This window comes from Panthera tigris, chromosome D4 (assembly GCF_018350195.1).
Source record: "Panthera tigris isolate Pti1 chromosome D4, P.tigris_Pti1_mat1.1, whole genome shotgun sequence".
Taxonomy (NCBI): domain Eukaryota; kingdom Metazoa; phylum Chordata; class Mammalia; order Carnivora; family Felidae; genus Panthera; species Panthera tigris.
The window spans coordinates 88540729-88556511 of record NC_056672.1 but is presented as its reverse complement, the minus strand read 5'-3'; the positions used below and the strand labels follow the sequence as shown (position 1 = coordinate 88556511).

The 15783-nt window shown below is 59.6% G+C and overlaps 1 protein-coding gene across 1 annotated transcript; it reads right to left on the bottom strand.

The window, feature by feature from the left end:
* Positions 1-296: 296 nt before the first annotated feature.
* Positions 297-14525, bottom strand: PLPP7 (phospholipid phosphatase 7 (inactive)). The gene is made up of 2 exons (XM_042964589.1): positions 11629-14525; positions 297-1525 (listed from the first exon to the last, which is right to left on the bottom strand). Exons 1-2 carry the CDS (start codon positions 12077-12079, stop codon positions 1161-1163), a joined length of 816 nt encoding a protein of 271 aa, XP_042820523.1. The 5' UTR covers positions 12080-14525; the 3' UTR covers positions 297-1160.
* Between the last annotated feature and the right edge of the window lie 1258 nt (positions 14526-15783).

Here is a 15783-nt window from a genome sequence, read left to right as displayed (position 1 = left end):
AGATGTGATTAAGATGTAAGTGAAAATTGGGGGCGCCTGGGTGGCTCAGTCGGCTAAGTGTCCAACTCTGGATCTCAGCCCCGGGGCACGATCTCACAGTTTGTGAGTTCGAGCCCCTGCATCGTGACCTCAGGGAGAACGACCAACCAGCCCGGAAAAATCTAGGAGCCCCTTAACCTCTGACCACCTGACACCACGGCCCATCCGGGGCTGAAGACATCCCACCCTTTTGTGTCAACAGAGACCCTCCTGCCTGGAAACCTGCATCACACGAGGAGAGAGCACGCAGGAGAGGGGTCGCTGCATATCGCCTTGTATTGTCACATGAAATGCACATCCATGATGGGTACTTGGAAACGACCTATCAGGTCACATGGAGTCCGGCCCCTGGGGGCCAAAGCGGCACCGAGGCCCGCGGCCGTGAGCTCTGCGCAGGCGCTGGGAGAGGCCCACGCGTGCCTCAGGCCCTCCGGCTCCCGGGCGGCCTCTCCCAAAACGCGCTTGAGGAAACGGCGGTTCTTTGGGGGTTAGTAGCTGTTCCTCGAGAAAAGGGGTCTGTGGTCAAATACGCTGAGGAAACACGGAATTTGACAGGAAGCATTTGCACAGGACTTGTCAGAGCCTTTGTGGCGACAACGGCCCTCGTGAACGTCCGGCACGGGGGCACGGTGCGCGGCATTGCCCAAGTTTATTTGACCACAAAACCCTTTTCCCTCCCAAAGCGTCTTGCAGGCTGGAATCCGGCAGGGCGCCCTTGGGAAAGTGCTGCCCTGAGCTACCGATGACCGTTAATGGCAGTGGCACCTGTGCTGGGCGGTGGGGGGGGGGCGCTCTGCCAGGCATCGCGCTGGGGGCACGGCGGGCACAGCCAAGCACTCGGCAGTCGTGACGGCGACCGAGGGACGGGACGAGACCCGGCCCCGCTCCCGCCACCTTTAGCTCTCGCCTGCCTTCTCCGTGGCAGAAGCAAAGCGTGGCCCAGAGAGGACGCGCGCGGTCCAGGCAAAGGGGCAGAGAGCACCCGCCCCTGCCGGCCGCACCGAGCCTCCGGGCGGCCCGGCTGCGGTCGCCAGCCTCCAACGGCGACGGGGGACGTGGGGCCGCCGGTCGGCCGCCGCGCCTGCCTCCTCTCTCGGCTCCCGGAGCCCCAAGCAGGCGGCTCACCAGGCGGAGATGAGCATCTGGCAGGTGTTGGAGGACATCCAGACCAGCTCCACCAGGCGGAACTGGAAGTAGCCGATGACGAAGCCCGAGATGACGTCCGTGATGTGGTGCCGTCCGATCATCACGCGCGACAGGCCCACGCAGAAGGCCCAGAGTACCAGCAGGACGCGCAGGGGCACGGCCAGCACCAGGTGGCTGAGGAAGAACTTGGACACCATGGCCGCGCGGCTGGCGTGCCCAGCGGGGAAGGCGTACACGTCCATGGTGAGGTAGTCCAGGAGGCTGGGGTTCGTCTCGAACGGGCCGCGACGCTTGATGAGTTTCTGCACGCCGGCCACCGTCATGATGTCCAGGAGCAGGGCTGTGGGCGAGAGGGAGAGGCCCCGAGGGACCGTCAGCGTCCCCTCACACCTCAGCACCCCCGCCCTGCCTTGCTTCCTTCGCTCCAGCCACGCTGACCCCCCCCCGGCGCGTTTCTACCCCAGGGCCTTTGCCTGTGCTGTACCTGAACGCCCTTTCCTGGGACGCCCACCCGGCCCGGGCCCTCCCTTTCCTCGGCAGACCAGCCTTCCCGACCGCCCGTTTACCGAAGCCCTGGCCCATCACACGCTTTCCCAGCATCCCTCTCGTCTCTCTTCCCTGATGCCACACGTGCTCCGCGAGGGCCCGGACCCAATTTGTTCATGGCGCTCGGTAAAGGTGCCAGCACGACAGAGTGGGTCATCGGGGGCAGCACGGGCCCCTGAGGAGGGCCTCGGTCCTGACCCACCAACCCCGGCTGGTGATTCTTCTGGAAGGACCTCACTGACGTCCCTGCGGTCCTGGGAACAGCACATGACTATATCCCTGGTTTTGAGAAGCGAAGGTGAAATTCGTGTCACCTAAGCATAGAGTTCAGTGGCATTCAACACACTCACAGGGTTGGGGCGCCTGGGGGGGCTCAGTCGGTTGGGCCACCGACTTCGGCTCAGGTCATGATCTCACGGCCCGTGAGTTCGAGCCCCGCGTCGGGCTCTGTGCTGACGGCTCGGAGCCTGCTTGGGATTCTCTCTCCTTGTCTCTCTCTGCCCCTTCCCCGCGCGTGCCTTCTCTCTCTCTCTCAACATAAATACACTTAAAAAAAAAAATACATTCACAGGACTGTACACCCACCAGTTCCCAGCTGCAAAACACGCTTCTCACCCCCAAAAGGAAGTCCGGGACCCATGACACGACCTGTCCCTCTCCTGTTGCCCCCAGCCCTGGCTGCCACCGATCTGCTTTCTCTCTCTCTCTTTTTCTCTCTCTCTCTCTCACCGATCTGCCTCCTGTGGGCACTTCTCATGCAGGGAGTCAGACACGTGGCCTTTTGTGTGAGGCTGCTTTCACTCAGGATCGTGTGTTCGAGGTCCTTCCACGCAGCACGCACTGGTACCTTATTCCTAAAGCGGAATAACAGTCCTCTGCCGGGACCCCTTCCCCCCCGCCCCCCGCCATTTCTGTATCCGTTCACCTGTCAGGGGACGTCTGGGTTCCTTGCACCTTCTGGCTATTGCGGGTGCTCGCGTCCAAGTATTTGCCGAGCGCCTGTTTCCGGTGTTTGTGAGGACAGAGGCCTATGGCGGAGTCGCACGATGCTACGGTCACTCTAGCTGGTAACTTCTGGAGGAACCATCACACTACTGGCCGCGGCAGCAGCCGAACCATATCGTCCCCCTTTTACGGAGGACAAGACCAAGCCTTAGAGGTCGGAGTGTTCGTACCTGCGGCTCGTCCTTTCTGGAAGGTTCCGGCCTGTCCCTCCCCCGCCGACTTATTCTCCCTCGTCCTTCAGGACTTGCCCTTATTACTTCTCAGTCCCAGCCGGCCTGAGCCTGGCGGCCAGCCGGCATCCAGCAGGTGTGTCGGTGAGAGTGTCTCCTTCTCTGGGGCTCCCCCCCAGGGTCGAAATTACCCGACGCCTGTTCCGAGACCTCCGCCACCCGCAGGGAAATCAGAGCTTCCCTGGCGCTTTGGGCGGTGGCCAGCCACAGCCTGGGTGTCGGGTGGGCTGCTGGGGTCTGGGGGGTTAATGTGGACCAGGATCGGGCCCTGAGAAGGAGCCAAACGTGACATTAGTCACTGGAAGGCATCGTCGTCTGTCCAACTGGTGACCAAGTTTCTCAGCCAAAAACCAAGGCTCATCACCTTGGCAGGCTGTTGCTGGTCTAAAAGCTGCCTTCCCAGACAAGCGTGAATCCTGGAGCAGGTGTGCACAGAGGAAGGCAGGAGGGAGGGGGCAGCGTTGGCATCCTCCGATTTGGTGGCTGAAGGCACGAAGGGCTTGTGCCCGAGTCTCCCCACACGCCCTGGCCCCCGTCATGGCTGGTCAGGAACCACAGGCCAAGGACTGAGCTAGACCCACACCCTCCTCACTTTTTAGGAGCCAAGCATTTCTTCCCCGTCGAAAGCAAATACGAGGATTCAGTGTGTGGAACAGATAAGAGAGGCGGCCCTGTGGAGAAGCTGGGGGGGAGGGCTCCGTTCGGGGACCCTCCCCTGTCCCCCCCACAGAGGCCTCGGAGGCTACCTGTGTCCCCTGATTTCAATATTTAGTTTTGAGAGCCAGCGAGCGGGGGAGGGGCAGAGACAGAGGGACATAGAGAATCCCAAGCAGGCTCCATGCTGTCAGCGCAGAGCCTGACGTGGGGCTTGAACCCCCGAACCATGAGATCGTGAGCCTAGCTAAAAGCAAGAGTCAGATGCTTAAGCGACTGAGCCACCCAGGCGCCCCTGCGTCTGGGCCATTGGGAATCCGCTGCTATTTCTGGCTGGTTCTGTCTCTTGAGGCCATAACGAGGTAGAGACTCTACCCCTTTGCCGCTGGCTGTCCGTCTGGCCCCGCCCATCCTATGCCTTGTTCATTCATTCACTGGACCTCCAGTTCCTGGGCACGGCTGGCTCTCGGGTAGGTCAGGCACGGGCCCGGCCCCGGGCTGGTGAGCCCGGCTGGCCGAGTGCCGTGGGGCCGAGGTAGCAGGTGGGCAGTAAGCACTGGTTATAGAGTTCCTCTCTGTAACGGGACAGTGGTCTCCCAGTCCCCACGCTGTGGCCGTTGGGTGTTGAGGCTTGGAGGAGGAAGAGGCGGGACGGCTCCCCAGCACAGCTGATGCCTTCCCTGGGCCTCCCCCCACCCACCCCCACCTCCTGCTGCCAGGACGGGGCTGCCCGCCCCTCCTCCAGCACCCCGGCCAGCCCTCCTTGTGACCATGATTCTGACACTATCAGCGCATAATCTAGGGCCCAGAAATAGAAGCAAATGGCACCATCACTCAGGGCTCCGTGAATTTCGATCGCACAGCACTGTCAACTTCCCTGACCTACATTCCTCCTGGCCTTGGAGACGAGGCAACGGGGGCCCACGGGGAAGGTCGGCCCGGCAGGATGCTCGGGGGAGAGGGGCAGGACGGCGGCAGAAGCCCGTCGCCCCTGGCGCGCCGTGCGAGCAGAGCGGGCCACCTGGCCTCCCCGGGCCTTCACCCGCTGCGGTCAACGAGGGCAGTGGCTGTGCACGCACCTGGGCTCCAGAATCAGAGGCCAGCTTCAAGGTCAGCTGCTTGCCGACCGCACGACCTTGGCACGTCCGCCTCTCCCAGCCTCCCTTCCCCTCATTGACAAAGTCCCGGAGGCCACTCAGAGTGCGGCTCGCAGGACGCGCTTCATAAACGGCGCCTGGGACACAGGGCTCGGCCTCCCTCACCGTCCCGGTTGTAGCCATTTCCACTCCCGGCCCCTCTCAGCAAGCTGGGCTCTGAGATGTCCGGGCCCCCAGGCAGGAGGCACAGCCGTTCCCCAGGCCTTGCTGCCCCGGCAGCCTCCCCTCCTCAGAGCAGGATGAGAGACCTGTCTCAGCGTCCCCTGTCCTTCCCCATCTCAGAGACCCTGGGGGCCTGTGCTGCCTGCGGAACCAGGGGGGGTCACAGGGTCGAGGCCAGGGGCCAGAGCTTTCTGAGAAAAGAGCTGCTATCATGGGAGATTTGGAATTGGCCGCTCCTGAGGCCTCCTGCCTGCCTGTGACTGGCCGCTTGTGTGTGTGTGTGTGTGTGTGTGTGTGTGTGTGTGTGTGTCTGCCCGGAGGCAGAGGAATGGCTGAGGTGACCTCTCCTGGCCCCCGTGGAGCTTCAGCTGCTTTCCAGCATGGGGGAATCAGGCTGGGCACGAGGCGGGAAGGGGGAGGCTGTGGGCTCAGCAGAGAGCCAAACCTGGCCTGACCAGGGTGGGGGTGGGGTGGGGGCTCCTTGTCGCCCGGAGAGGGGATGGGTCTGTGGGCCGTGACTCTCACTGGCTGGGGCAGGGAGGAGGCGCCCCAGCTCTTCCGGCCCCGGGGGCCGACCCTGCCTCTTAGCCCCCCGTTCCAACTCCTCCAGGAGCTGGGGGACCGGCCGGCAGGGCTGTGGGGCAGCACCGATCCGTCTAAACTTTCTGAAGGGCATTCGGCCTCAGACCTAGAAGCCTTTGCAACACGACTTCCTTGACTCAGCTCTTCAATTCGTAGAATATCTCCTTGGGAAATAATTAGGGATACGCACCGTGATTCACGGTCCTCCTAACACCGAGGACCGCACCAACGTGATGCCCTTGAGTCAGAGACGGATGGGATGTATCGTGGCCAAGTCTAGACAATGGCGTGCTGGGGCCACCGCCAACGATGAGGCAGGTGTGTATTTATAGCCACCGAAGGAGCCCTGTGGGGTTTTTTAAGTGGAGAAGGACAAGTACCGAACAGGATTTGCAGTGTGATGCCGTTCTTATAAAATAAGATGTAAATGTGTCTATACGCAGAGACACAAAGTCCGGAAGCCTCCACCGACTGGTTAAGAGTGCTTCTCTCTAGGTAGGAAGACGAGGGTGATTTTTTTATTGTCTTTCTGTCATCCTGCATTTAATCGTTTTCTTCCCACGAACAGGCGTTATTGGGCACATTGTTCAACAGTTATTTTTACAAAAGGACAAGTGGTGCATGACTGCACTTTTAGGGGGCGCCCTAGAATAGACGAATTCACAGAGACGGAAAGTAAACAGTGGTTACCAAGGGTTGGGGGATGGATGAACCCTGGGGACGTTCTCAAGTGAAGGCAGGGAATGGGGAGTTCTTGTTTAAGTGGGGACAGAGCCCCAGTTTGGGAAAACGGAAAAGTTCTGGAGGTGGGTGGGGGTGATGGTTACCTACGATGCGAATGCATTTAATGCCGCTGCATTTTAGCGCTTTAAGAAGGTTCACGTGGTCAACTTCATGTGTGTTTCAGCCCAGGCACGCGGAATCTCTTTACAAAACCAGTGCACGGTTCCAGCAGGATGTAGCTCTCAGGGAGGTGCACAGCGAGCAGAGGGGTGTCCCGAGGGTAGGTGGGAACCTTCTAGTCTTTTAGCACTGGGACCTCCACTCTGTCGGTGTGAGCAGTGTGTGTGTGTAGACGCATGTGCCCATGCCCGGCACCTCTCCCGACCTGGGCAGCCCCTGACTTCAGCCAGAGCCACGCCCCCAGCCCTGGGCACCCCGGCAGGGCGGGGGGGGGGGGCAATGCGAGGGCCCTGGCCTGTCTCTATCTCCCCTGGCCTGAACGATCTGCTTTCTCATCTGAAGAATCCAGATACCAAGGCCAGCTCCGGCTCTCTCCGAAGACTGTTGGGGGACAAGGAAATTAAAACCACAGGCACAGGAGTCTGACAGCATCATCTATTCACTCAGCTGAGCACCAGGCAGTGTAGACTTGAGCCTGCCCAATCACGCATGGCCACAAGGGCAGCTGTCAGGACGGTGCGTGGTCAGGGGGCGGCTGAAGGCCCCCCCCCGTGGAGGGACCGATGTCTCACTGAGCCCCACGGAGACATGACAAGTGAAGCCAGGAAAAGGCGGGGGAATGTTCTCTCCCTACAGATCTGGCAGCCACCGGCTCCACAGGAGAGCTCCAGATGGGAAGGCCGGTCAGCTTAGGTAGCCATCAATTAGGGACAGGCAGGCAGGGAGGGGGGGGCGGTCGTCACCAAGGCGTCGCTAAGAGCGGACCCAGTGGGTGGTGAGGGAGAGATGACATCACAGATTATACAGAGGGTCTGCACAGGGGGGCCGGGTGGGTGTAGGGCTGCTGTAAGGCTGACGGGCCAGTTCCGATTTCTGAACCTTGAAGCTTGAGGTAAAGGGACGTGGGGCTGAGACCACGTTCCCAAAGGGCATGTTCGTGGCCCGGCGGGTCCTGTGAGAAGGAGGCCTTGCTGGGAACAACACTGCAGGAGGTCATTTGAGAAACCTACGCTATGTTAGCATGTGCCCAGAGTTAGGCTGGCACACGCGTCCGGAGGCCCGTGACCCAAGCCGCAGGGGATGTTATTCCTGGGGAGGAGGGGGTTTAAGGGAAGCCCTCACTGTTTTGGTCATCTGTCCTCGTAATGTTCGAATTTCCCTTGCTAGAAGAGGATATGATGACAGAGTGCTCGGCGTCACTGATCATTAAGGAAAATGCAACTCAAAGCCACGAGATACCGCTTTGCACGCTCACTAGGACGCTCATTATCAAAACCCAGAAACCAGTGGGCGTTAGCAAGGACCCAGAGAGACGTGCGGGCAACAGTGCGGGTGTTCTTCGAAAAATTACCCCAGCGCGCCGAAAGCAGGGACTTGCACACCCGTGTTCACGGCGGCACTGTTCGCGACAGCCGTCAGGCAGAAGCAAGCCAAGTGTCCACCGATGGGTGACGGATCAACAAAACGTGGCGTAGCTATACCGCGGAATATTACTTAGCCTTGAAAAGGAAGCGACTCCCGATGCCCGCTACAGCACAGAGGAACCTGGAGGCCATTACTCAAAGTGAAAAGGACGACGGTGTGTGACTCCACTTTTCTGAGGTCCCCAGAGAAGTCACGTTCATAGAGACGTAGGAAGGGGAGTGGTGGGTGCCAGGGGCTGGGCGAGGGGCTGGGGAGTCAACGTTTAATGGAGATGGGGGTTCCGTTTGGGAAGAGGAAAAGCTCCGGAGACGGACGGTGGTGATGGCTGCATGACATTGAGAATGTGTTCAATGGCCATGAACACTTAAAATGGCTAAAATTTTAATAGACAGGACAATCTCAATAGAGACACTTTTCTAGATCATGGCAACAAGACATGGGAGCCATGGTCCGCCAAGGACAGGCCCACGAAGAAACCGGGATGGGCTTGGTGAGCTGGGATTGGCCTAGGTCACCTGTTGCATGGCTCTCTGTGGGATCATCAAGCCTGACGCTGCAGGGGAGGGCCGAGGGAGGGGACTGAGTCATCTCACAGGTGTCTGGGGCCTGAGGGGGGGGGGGGGACCCAGGACTGCTTTTGATAATGGCGACGGGGCAAGGATACTGCTATGCAGAGTTGCACAAGCGTTAACTGGCATTAGTATGAGCCAAGATTCTCATGTGTCCTTCTTCAGTGAGCTGTCCCAGCCACCCATTTGCCGGATGAGGAAAATGAGGCTCAGAGAGGCAAAGTCACGTGTCCGAGTTCCCACAGCGGGGCTAGGATTTGCACCCAGGTCCAGCCGACTCTGGAGTCCAAGGTTTTGCCAGCTGCTAAGACCCCTTTTGGCTTGTTCTCCAGGCTGGGCAGCATGGCCCTGGGGGGAGGGAACACGCAGGTGGGGGGGCAGTGCAGAGGACTTCCTCCTGGCCCAGCTGGGACCCCTCCCAGGGTGACCGGCTAGAACTCTCCGTTCCCAGGGCACCTGAGTTTTCCCTTCTGGGGCCGCAGGGAGCCTAGGTCCCAACTACACGGGGGGGGGCCTCCACTCCCAGCCCAGAGACTGCCCCCGGGAATTAGCTAGGTGCCCCAGTGCTCAGGGCAAGAGGGCAGGACTGGGATGTTCACCTGCAACCCACTGTGCCAAGTGCCTTATCAGCTTCCTCTAAGCCCTGGGGCCCCACGTACAGATCAGGAAACTGAGGTTCAGAGACGGGAACGGGCTTGAACAAGTTCACAGAGAGAAAGGGTCAGGGAAGGATTGGAAAAAGCCCAGTCTGACCCGGGAGCCTGTGCTCTAGGGTGGAAAGCTGCTCCCCGCCGTCCCCCCCAAGACTGAAGGACAGACCGAACTCTCCACTCTGCGCTGCTCTCCCCAGGTAGAGAATGGCAGACCCCCTGGCGGGCTGGGCCAGAGCTGTGGGATCTGAACCCACCTTGGCTACCTGCTTCCTGCCACGGAACTGAGGGGCTTGGTCTGCACCCCCACAGAGTGAGTGGAGCCCACAGACCACTCTGCCTGCTCTGAGCACCTGCTGTTGAGAGGCTGCTTTGGGCCAGGCCCCTATTTCTCTGTGCTCTTAGCGCCCAGATATACCAGCAAAGGTGCTGGCAGGTGGAAAACTTCCCCCCAGACCCTTCACCTCCTTGCTGTATTCATGCTTCTGGAACGATGGGGTGGTACCCGCAGCCTGCAGGCTGACGGCGAGTGGGGAGGCAAAGGGTTTGCCGTCTGGAGGACGTGGCTTTGCTCCCTGGGCCTGCCACTAACGCTTGTGTGGAGTGGGCATGTCCCTGGACCCCTCTGAACCTCGGTTAACTCATCTGTAAAGCGGGTATACGAATGCTTATTAAGTCGTTAAAAGTATTTTTAGATGATGAAATACAGGACATTCGTGGCATGGTATTCGGTACACAAAGAAGCTCAATGAATGACGTTTTTAAAAACTTAAGAACGACTGTCATTCTTATTCGAGAAGGGAGGCATCCCGAATCTGAAGCAGGTGCCTTTGGGCCCACAGCTGCTGGTTGCCGGAATGAGCCAGAAACCTCCTCTTAACAAGCTAGACGTGCTCCCCGCACCGTCTCTGACCAGCTGCATGACCGTGGGCAAGCCGCCGCCCTGTGCCTCAGTTTCCTCCTCTTTACAAGGGGAAGATGCTGCTTCTCCCTCCTGGGACTGTGAGAGGATTAGAAGCGGTGTGTTTCATGCAATGCTGGGCACACAGTTAACATTGAACACATTACAAATACAGCTTTGTCACCTCCAACTCACCCAGGGAAGGGACCTGCGGACAGGGGCTAGGGCGCAGGGCTGAGAGGGAGGCTTCAGGGTCCCTTCTCACCCCTGTCCTCGGACACCAGACAACCTAACTCCCAACACAGCTTTCTGGAACGGCTGCTCTGTCTGGGGCTGTAAGAGCCCCAGGGAAACCTTGGATAATGAGCGCAGGGCTCTGCCCCGGGCAGCCCGTGGCAGGGCGCCTGGAAAGAGCACAAGCCTGGTGTCAGGCGGGCCCGGTGCAAATCTCTAGCTCCGAAGCCTTGGCCAGGTTGCTTTATTTATAGGAACCTCAGTTTCCTTATCTGTAAAGTGGGAGCGATAATAGCACCAGTCACGCGGGACTGTCTATTCGGGGGAAACCACGAGTAATGTAAACGATTTAATAAGAACGGGAAAACGTGATGGGGGGGGGGGTTGCAAGGAAGCCCCTGACCGTCTCCTCCTCCCCACGTCCCACCCACAGCGTGTCCAGCCCTAGACCCTCTGGGACCTAAGCAGCGAGATGCACATTGTCCTAACTTCATCTGGGATCGCAGCTGTCGGTGGCCCAGCCTACTACCCCCCTTCTGGAGCTGGGTTCCCTCGGCAGGGTTTGCTTGGCCTGAGACCTCCGACCGCCTGTGCCCAAATTGGTGGCCGCGCTGAGAGGGCCGAGGGGACCAACGTGGGCCCGGCGTGGAGGGTGGAAGCCGGGGTTCCCCTAGCACCTTGGGGATCTGCAGGTGCGCAGGATGGGGGTCGGTGTCACCTTGCGAGTGGAGGGGAGTGGGTCCCCCAGCACAGGACGGGGCCAAATGGAGAGATACCGGCAGCAGAGACGGAGGTAAAACAAACCAGCACCAGCTCACCTGGCCGGTTCCTCCAGCGACTCACCTAGGGAAGCAGCAGGTAAGGACTCTAGGCGGCCACAAGTGGGCAGGAGCCCCAGAATGGACCTCCGGCACCCCCAGGCCTGGGCAGCAGGCAGGGGCTCTGAACCAACTGGGGGGGGGGCGTGGGAGCAGCTCACAAGCCCTGTTTGCAAGCAGCCTAGGAACTCAAGGACCCCAACCCATGGGATGGGAGCTCCCCCTCTCTGGACACTTACCAGGACCCCCACCAGATTCTTGACGGCCTCCCTCGAGGCCACATCCTCCAGCACCCCCTCCCTTCAAGCCGCCTCTGGGGCAGTGGGGGCACTTTGCCAAGAGCCGGGCCCTTCCTTGGAGGTTCCCTCAGGGCCTCCACCTTCTTGAGGCCCCTGCTCTGGAGGGGGCCCCCCGCCTGTGCATCCCCGGCTCTCTCTTTCCCAGGCTGGAGGTTTGCCTGTTTCTGGGGCACCCTTCCTGCCTAACCTCATTAGATGGTTCCAGGCGGCTTCTGAGGGCCCCACTCATGCTGGCCGGGGGGCGGGGTGGTGTGGGCTCCCTCCCGGGGGAACTGGCGGGGCGGGCGGCGGACGGCGGGCACACTCACCCAGGAGCAGGTTCATGAGCACCTCCTGGCCGGCCAGTGTGCTGCTCTTCACCAGGCAGAGGATGGTACCCCCGATCCAGGGGATGCCGTGGCCCGTGATGCCAATGAGCTTGACCATGGAGCGGGCGCTGGCCCAGGACGCGGCACGGCCGGCACACACCCCCAGCCGCTTGGACATGCAGATGTCAATGGCCAGCAGGGAGTTGAAGGCGATGCCCTTGAAGGAGGGGTTCAGCTGCATGCAGTCCTCCTCGGGCAGCTGCTGTGACTGGCGCCTCTCGCGGGCCCCATCGCCAGGGGACGGGGGCTGCGCCGAGGGGCCCGGGGCCTTCCTGCCCGAGCCGCGGGGCTCCGGGGCGCCCTTGGGGGGCTGGTTCAGGGACAGGAACTCGGCTCTGTTGAGGACGTTGTTGCGGTCCCGGGCCCGGGCGCGGCTCTGGGAGGCTGGCATGGTGACGCCTCGCGCCACGAGGGCCGGTGCCAGCCGGGCTGGGAGGCCTTCTCCCTGAAGACTGGAGCCGCCCGGGGATCCCGCTACCACTCCCTGCCTCCCTGCCTTCTCCGCAGCAGCTGTTAAATATAGAGTGCAGGATTGCACATGGCTGTTTACCTCCAGCTGCCACCGGGCTCCACGGGGACGTCAGTGCCAGCTGCGCAGCCAATCGAGCCCACCGATGCGGGCCAGCGCCAATGGAGCCACCGGGGAGGCGGACGAGTCCACAGCTGCGGCCTCGCTGCCTCTGGGCCTGGGCTATTTAAATCTTCCAATGGCTCACTCCCCGGGACTGGAGGAGTCTGGGAAATGTAGTCCTCCCGCTGCCCTGGCCCAGAGGCCCCCAGACGCAGGCCCTGAACTAACCCCTGCTCTTACCAGGTTCCCTCGGAGCAGCGCGGACCCCTGCGAGCCAGGCTCACCCGCCCCATTGGCCTGGGCCCGGGGACCCTGTCCCGTGGACCGGACAGTGGGGCCACGCCAAAGGCCTCCCCGGGCACCAGACGGAGTGAAGGACGTCACTGACGGCATCATCTTGGGTCGGCTGGGGCCGGGCCCAGCCCCCCCCCCCCCCCACCTTGACAGCATTTCATTAAGCTGGCAGGTTGGGGCTTTATTCCTATTTTTTGATCAGTCTTGAATTTGGCTTCGGTGCATGAGAGTCCAATCAAATGGCAATAATCTGTAAGATCTGATTTCCATTAGAGGGAGGGTTGGGTGATCGGTTGGTAATGGATCTGCCTCTTGGAGGCTGCCTCCACTGCTTAGAATTTTTTCGAAGGACAGGGGCACTCCAGCAGCTTCAGGCAGCCCACCAGTGGTTATCAAACGCCCGATGCGACCTGAGGGGCCTGGCACGCCCCACAAATGACAGGTCCGTCCTGTCCCCGGGAAGCTCAGTTCAGTGGGGGGGGGGGGGGTCAGACAAATGACATGGAAATGATTGCAGGTGCAGAGACGTGGGATAGGGTCACAGAACCACAGCCTCGGTTTGTCTTGAGAATCACGGTGGGAGGACAGGTTACCCCACATGAAGTCCCAGAGGCCTGTGCGGCCGGTGCATGACGAAGAAGGACAAGAGAGGCTGGGAGCCAAAGAGGGCAGACTGAGAGGGCCCAGCTGAGGACTTGGGGTTTGAGTCAGGCCTCTCTGTCCCCACCTGGGTGACTACAGGAACCCAAAGTCTCCACAGCCCTTTGAGGGCTGGCTGGGCCTGGGCTCAAGGGAAAGCCATTGATACAGGGTGACCAGAAGGCTCAGCAGTGAATGCCCTGGTCTCACAGCTCAGGGCCTGTCCATCCAGCTGGGATGGAGGCAGGAGGCTGTGACCTTCCCTTCCAATCATGGAGCCCACCCGTGACACCCCGCAGCCTCCAGGCACCAGGTTCAGAGCCTTCCAAGGTGGGGGAAGTGAGTGCTCTCTGGCCACAGGGCACCAGCCATGGTCTCCAGAGTCTGACAAATGGGGGATGACCTGGGATCCGGCACCAACTAAGCCGTGGGATCTTGAACAAGTCACGTGGCCCGTCTGGGCCTTGGTGTCTCCACCTGTAACATGGGAATATTAGCGTCTACCTCTCAAAGGCCATTGTGAGGTCAGTGAGATGATGTCTGTTAAATGCTGAGCAGGGTCCCTGCCCCAACAGTGAGCCCTCAACCCTATGGGTTAGGAATTGATCCTGTTTGGCAAAAGAGGCACAGTCTTGTCTCACTTCTGAGTGTCCCTTTCAGAAGGACCCACACCTACGCCATACCTGGTTGGTGCGAAGGCAGACTCCAGGAGCCCTCAGTCCGGGGTCCCTTGCAGGCTCCCCGGCATCCTTCTTCCAGACCGTTCCATTCAGATCACGCAGCCACAGAAGACGATGTTCCAGACTGGGTGGCGTCCCAGCCTCTTGGGTGGAGCACTGATGACCCGGGCTGCCTCATCCTGGCTCCTGGACAGCTACACAAGCAGATGTGCTCGGAATGCGTGGGTGGCGGGCAGTGTACTGAGCTGTGTGCTCTAGCTCCTTCGCGCCCCATAACCAGCCTTTCTGTGAAGATGTGATACCACCCCCATTTTACAGATGAGGAAGCTGAGGCTCAGAGGCATGAAGGCCTCCAGCCAAGAAACCCAAAAGGGTGGAGGTTCAACTCCCAAGCCAGCCCCTGGGGTGGAACAGGAGGGCGTCCAGACACGGATCCCTCAGACAGCAGGGACCTGGGCACACTCGCTCAGGCCTCCACCAGGGCACGCATCTCCCTCTCCCTGCGTGGGGCCCATGACCTGGGCTGGCCTCAGGAGGGGAAGAGGACCCTAGCCCAGATTGGGGCTATTAATACCCCAAGGTCTGTGTCAGCATCTCGGTCTGGTCAGAGCTGCCAGCAGGTTCTGAGGGCCACAGTGGGACCCATGCTGAAGAAGTCCATGGAGTCCAGCTGAGCTCTGACCCAGGAGTGGTTAAGGGGAGGCCCTGGCGTGAGACAGCCCCAGGTTCAAACCCTGGCTTGGCCACCTCCAGCTTAGTGACCACGAGTAAGTCCTATGAGCCCTCCTGGCCTCTGTTCCCCATCCTGGGGGGGTGTGAGGGGCTCACTGAGCCTGAGACCTGCTCCTTCCTCTCTCAGGTAGGGTGGCCCTGTTCACTTTCTCAGACAGCTGAGAAGCAGGCTCCACCCCTTTACGAGGCCCTACCATAGGCCACACAGTCCCACTTCTCAAAAATTCTCAGAATTCAGCAGTGCCTGGGTGGCTCAGTTAAGCATCCAACTCTCGATTTGGGCTCAGATCATGGTCTCACGGTCACGGGATCGAGCCCCGGGTCAGGCTCTGCGCTGACAGCACGGCACAGAGCCTGCTTGGGATTCTCTCTCTCCCTCTCTCTCTCTGCCCTTCCCCTGCACTCTCCCTCTCTCTCAAAATAAATAAATAAATAAACATTAAAAAAAAAAAAAGAATTCTCAGAATGCATTGAATCGATGCTGTCACTGATCTTTTCCTGAAGTCTAATTAGAGAGGATACACACCCATGACATAACTAGCCAGTTTATAAAACAGTATACTTTTACCGATACCCTTATTTTTTTCCTTACTGTCAAGGTTGTACATGCCTGTTCCAATAAATTCAATAAATACAGATGATGCAGGTGTAATCCCACTGCCTGGAGACCACCCCTTGTTAACACGAGGGCGGTCAGGTTATAAAGGGTCCCCTCTCCGGTTCCGGAAATAGTTTACAAAAGCAAGTATTACTTTAATAACCAGAAAGAATCTATATTAAACAGACTGTATCTATAGATATCATCTCTGCACAGAAATGCATTTAAAAATATGGTTGGATTACATGCCCTTTAAAAAAATAACCTACCCTTTCGGGGCGCCCGGGTGGCTCAGTCGGTTGAGCGTCCAACTTCGGCTTGGGTCGCGTGCGATCTCACGGGTCGTGAGTTCAGGCCCCGCATCGGGCTCTGTGTTGACAGCTCAGAGCCTGGAGCCTGCTTCCGGTTCTGTGTCTCCCTCTCTCTCTGCCCCTCCCCCACATGCGTTCTGTCCCTCTCTGCCTCTCAAAAATAAAGAAAACTAATAAAAAAAATAAAACCCTACCCTTTTCACTTAATAGAAACCTGACCATGTTTCCATGACGACCCACCATTTTTTTTCAACGGTTCCTTGGCATTCG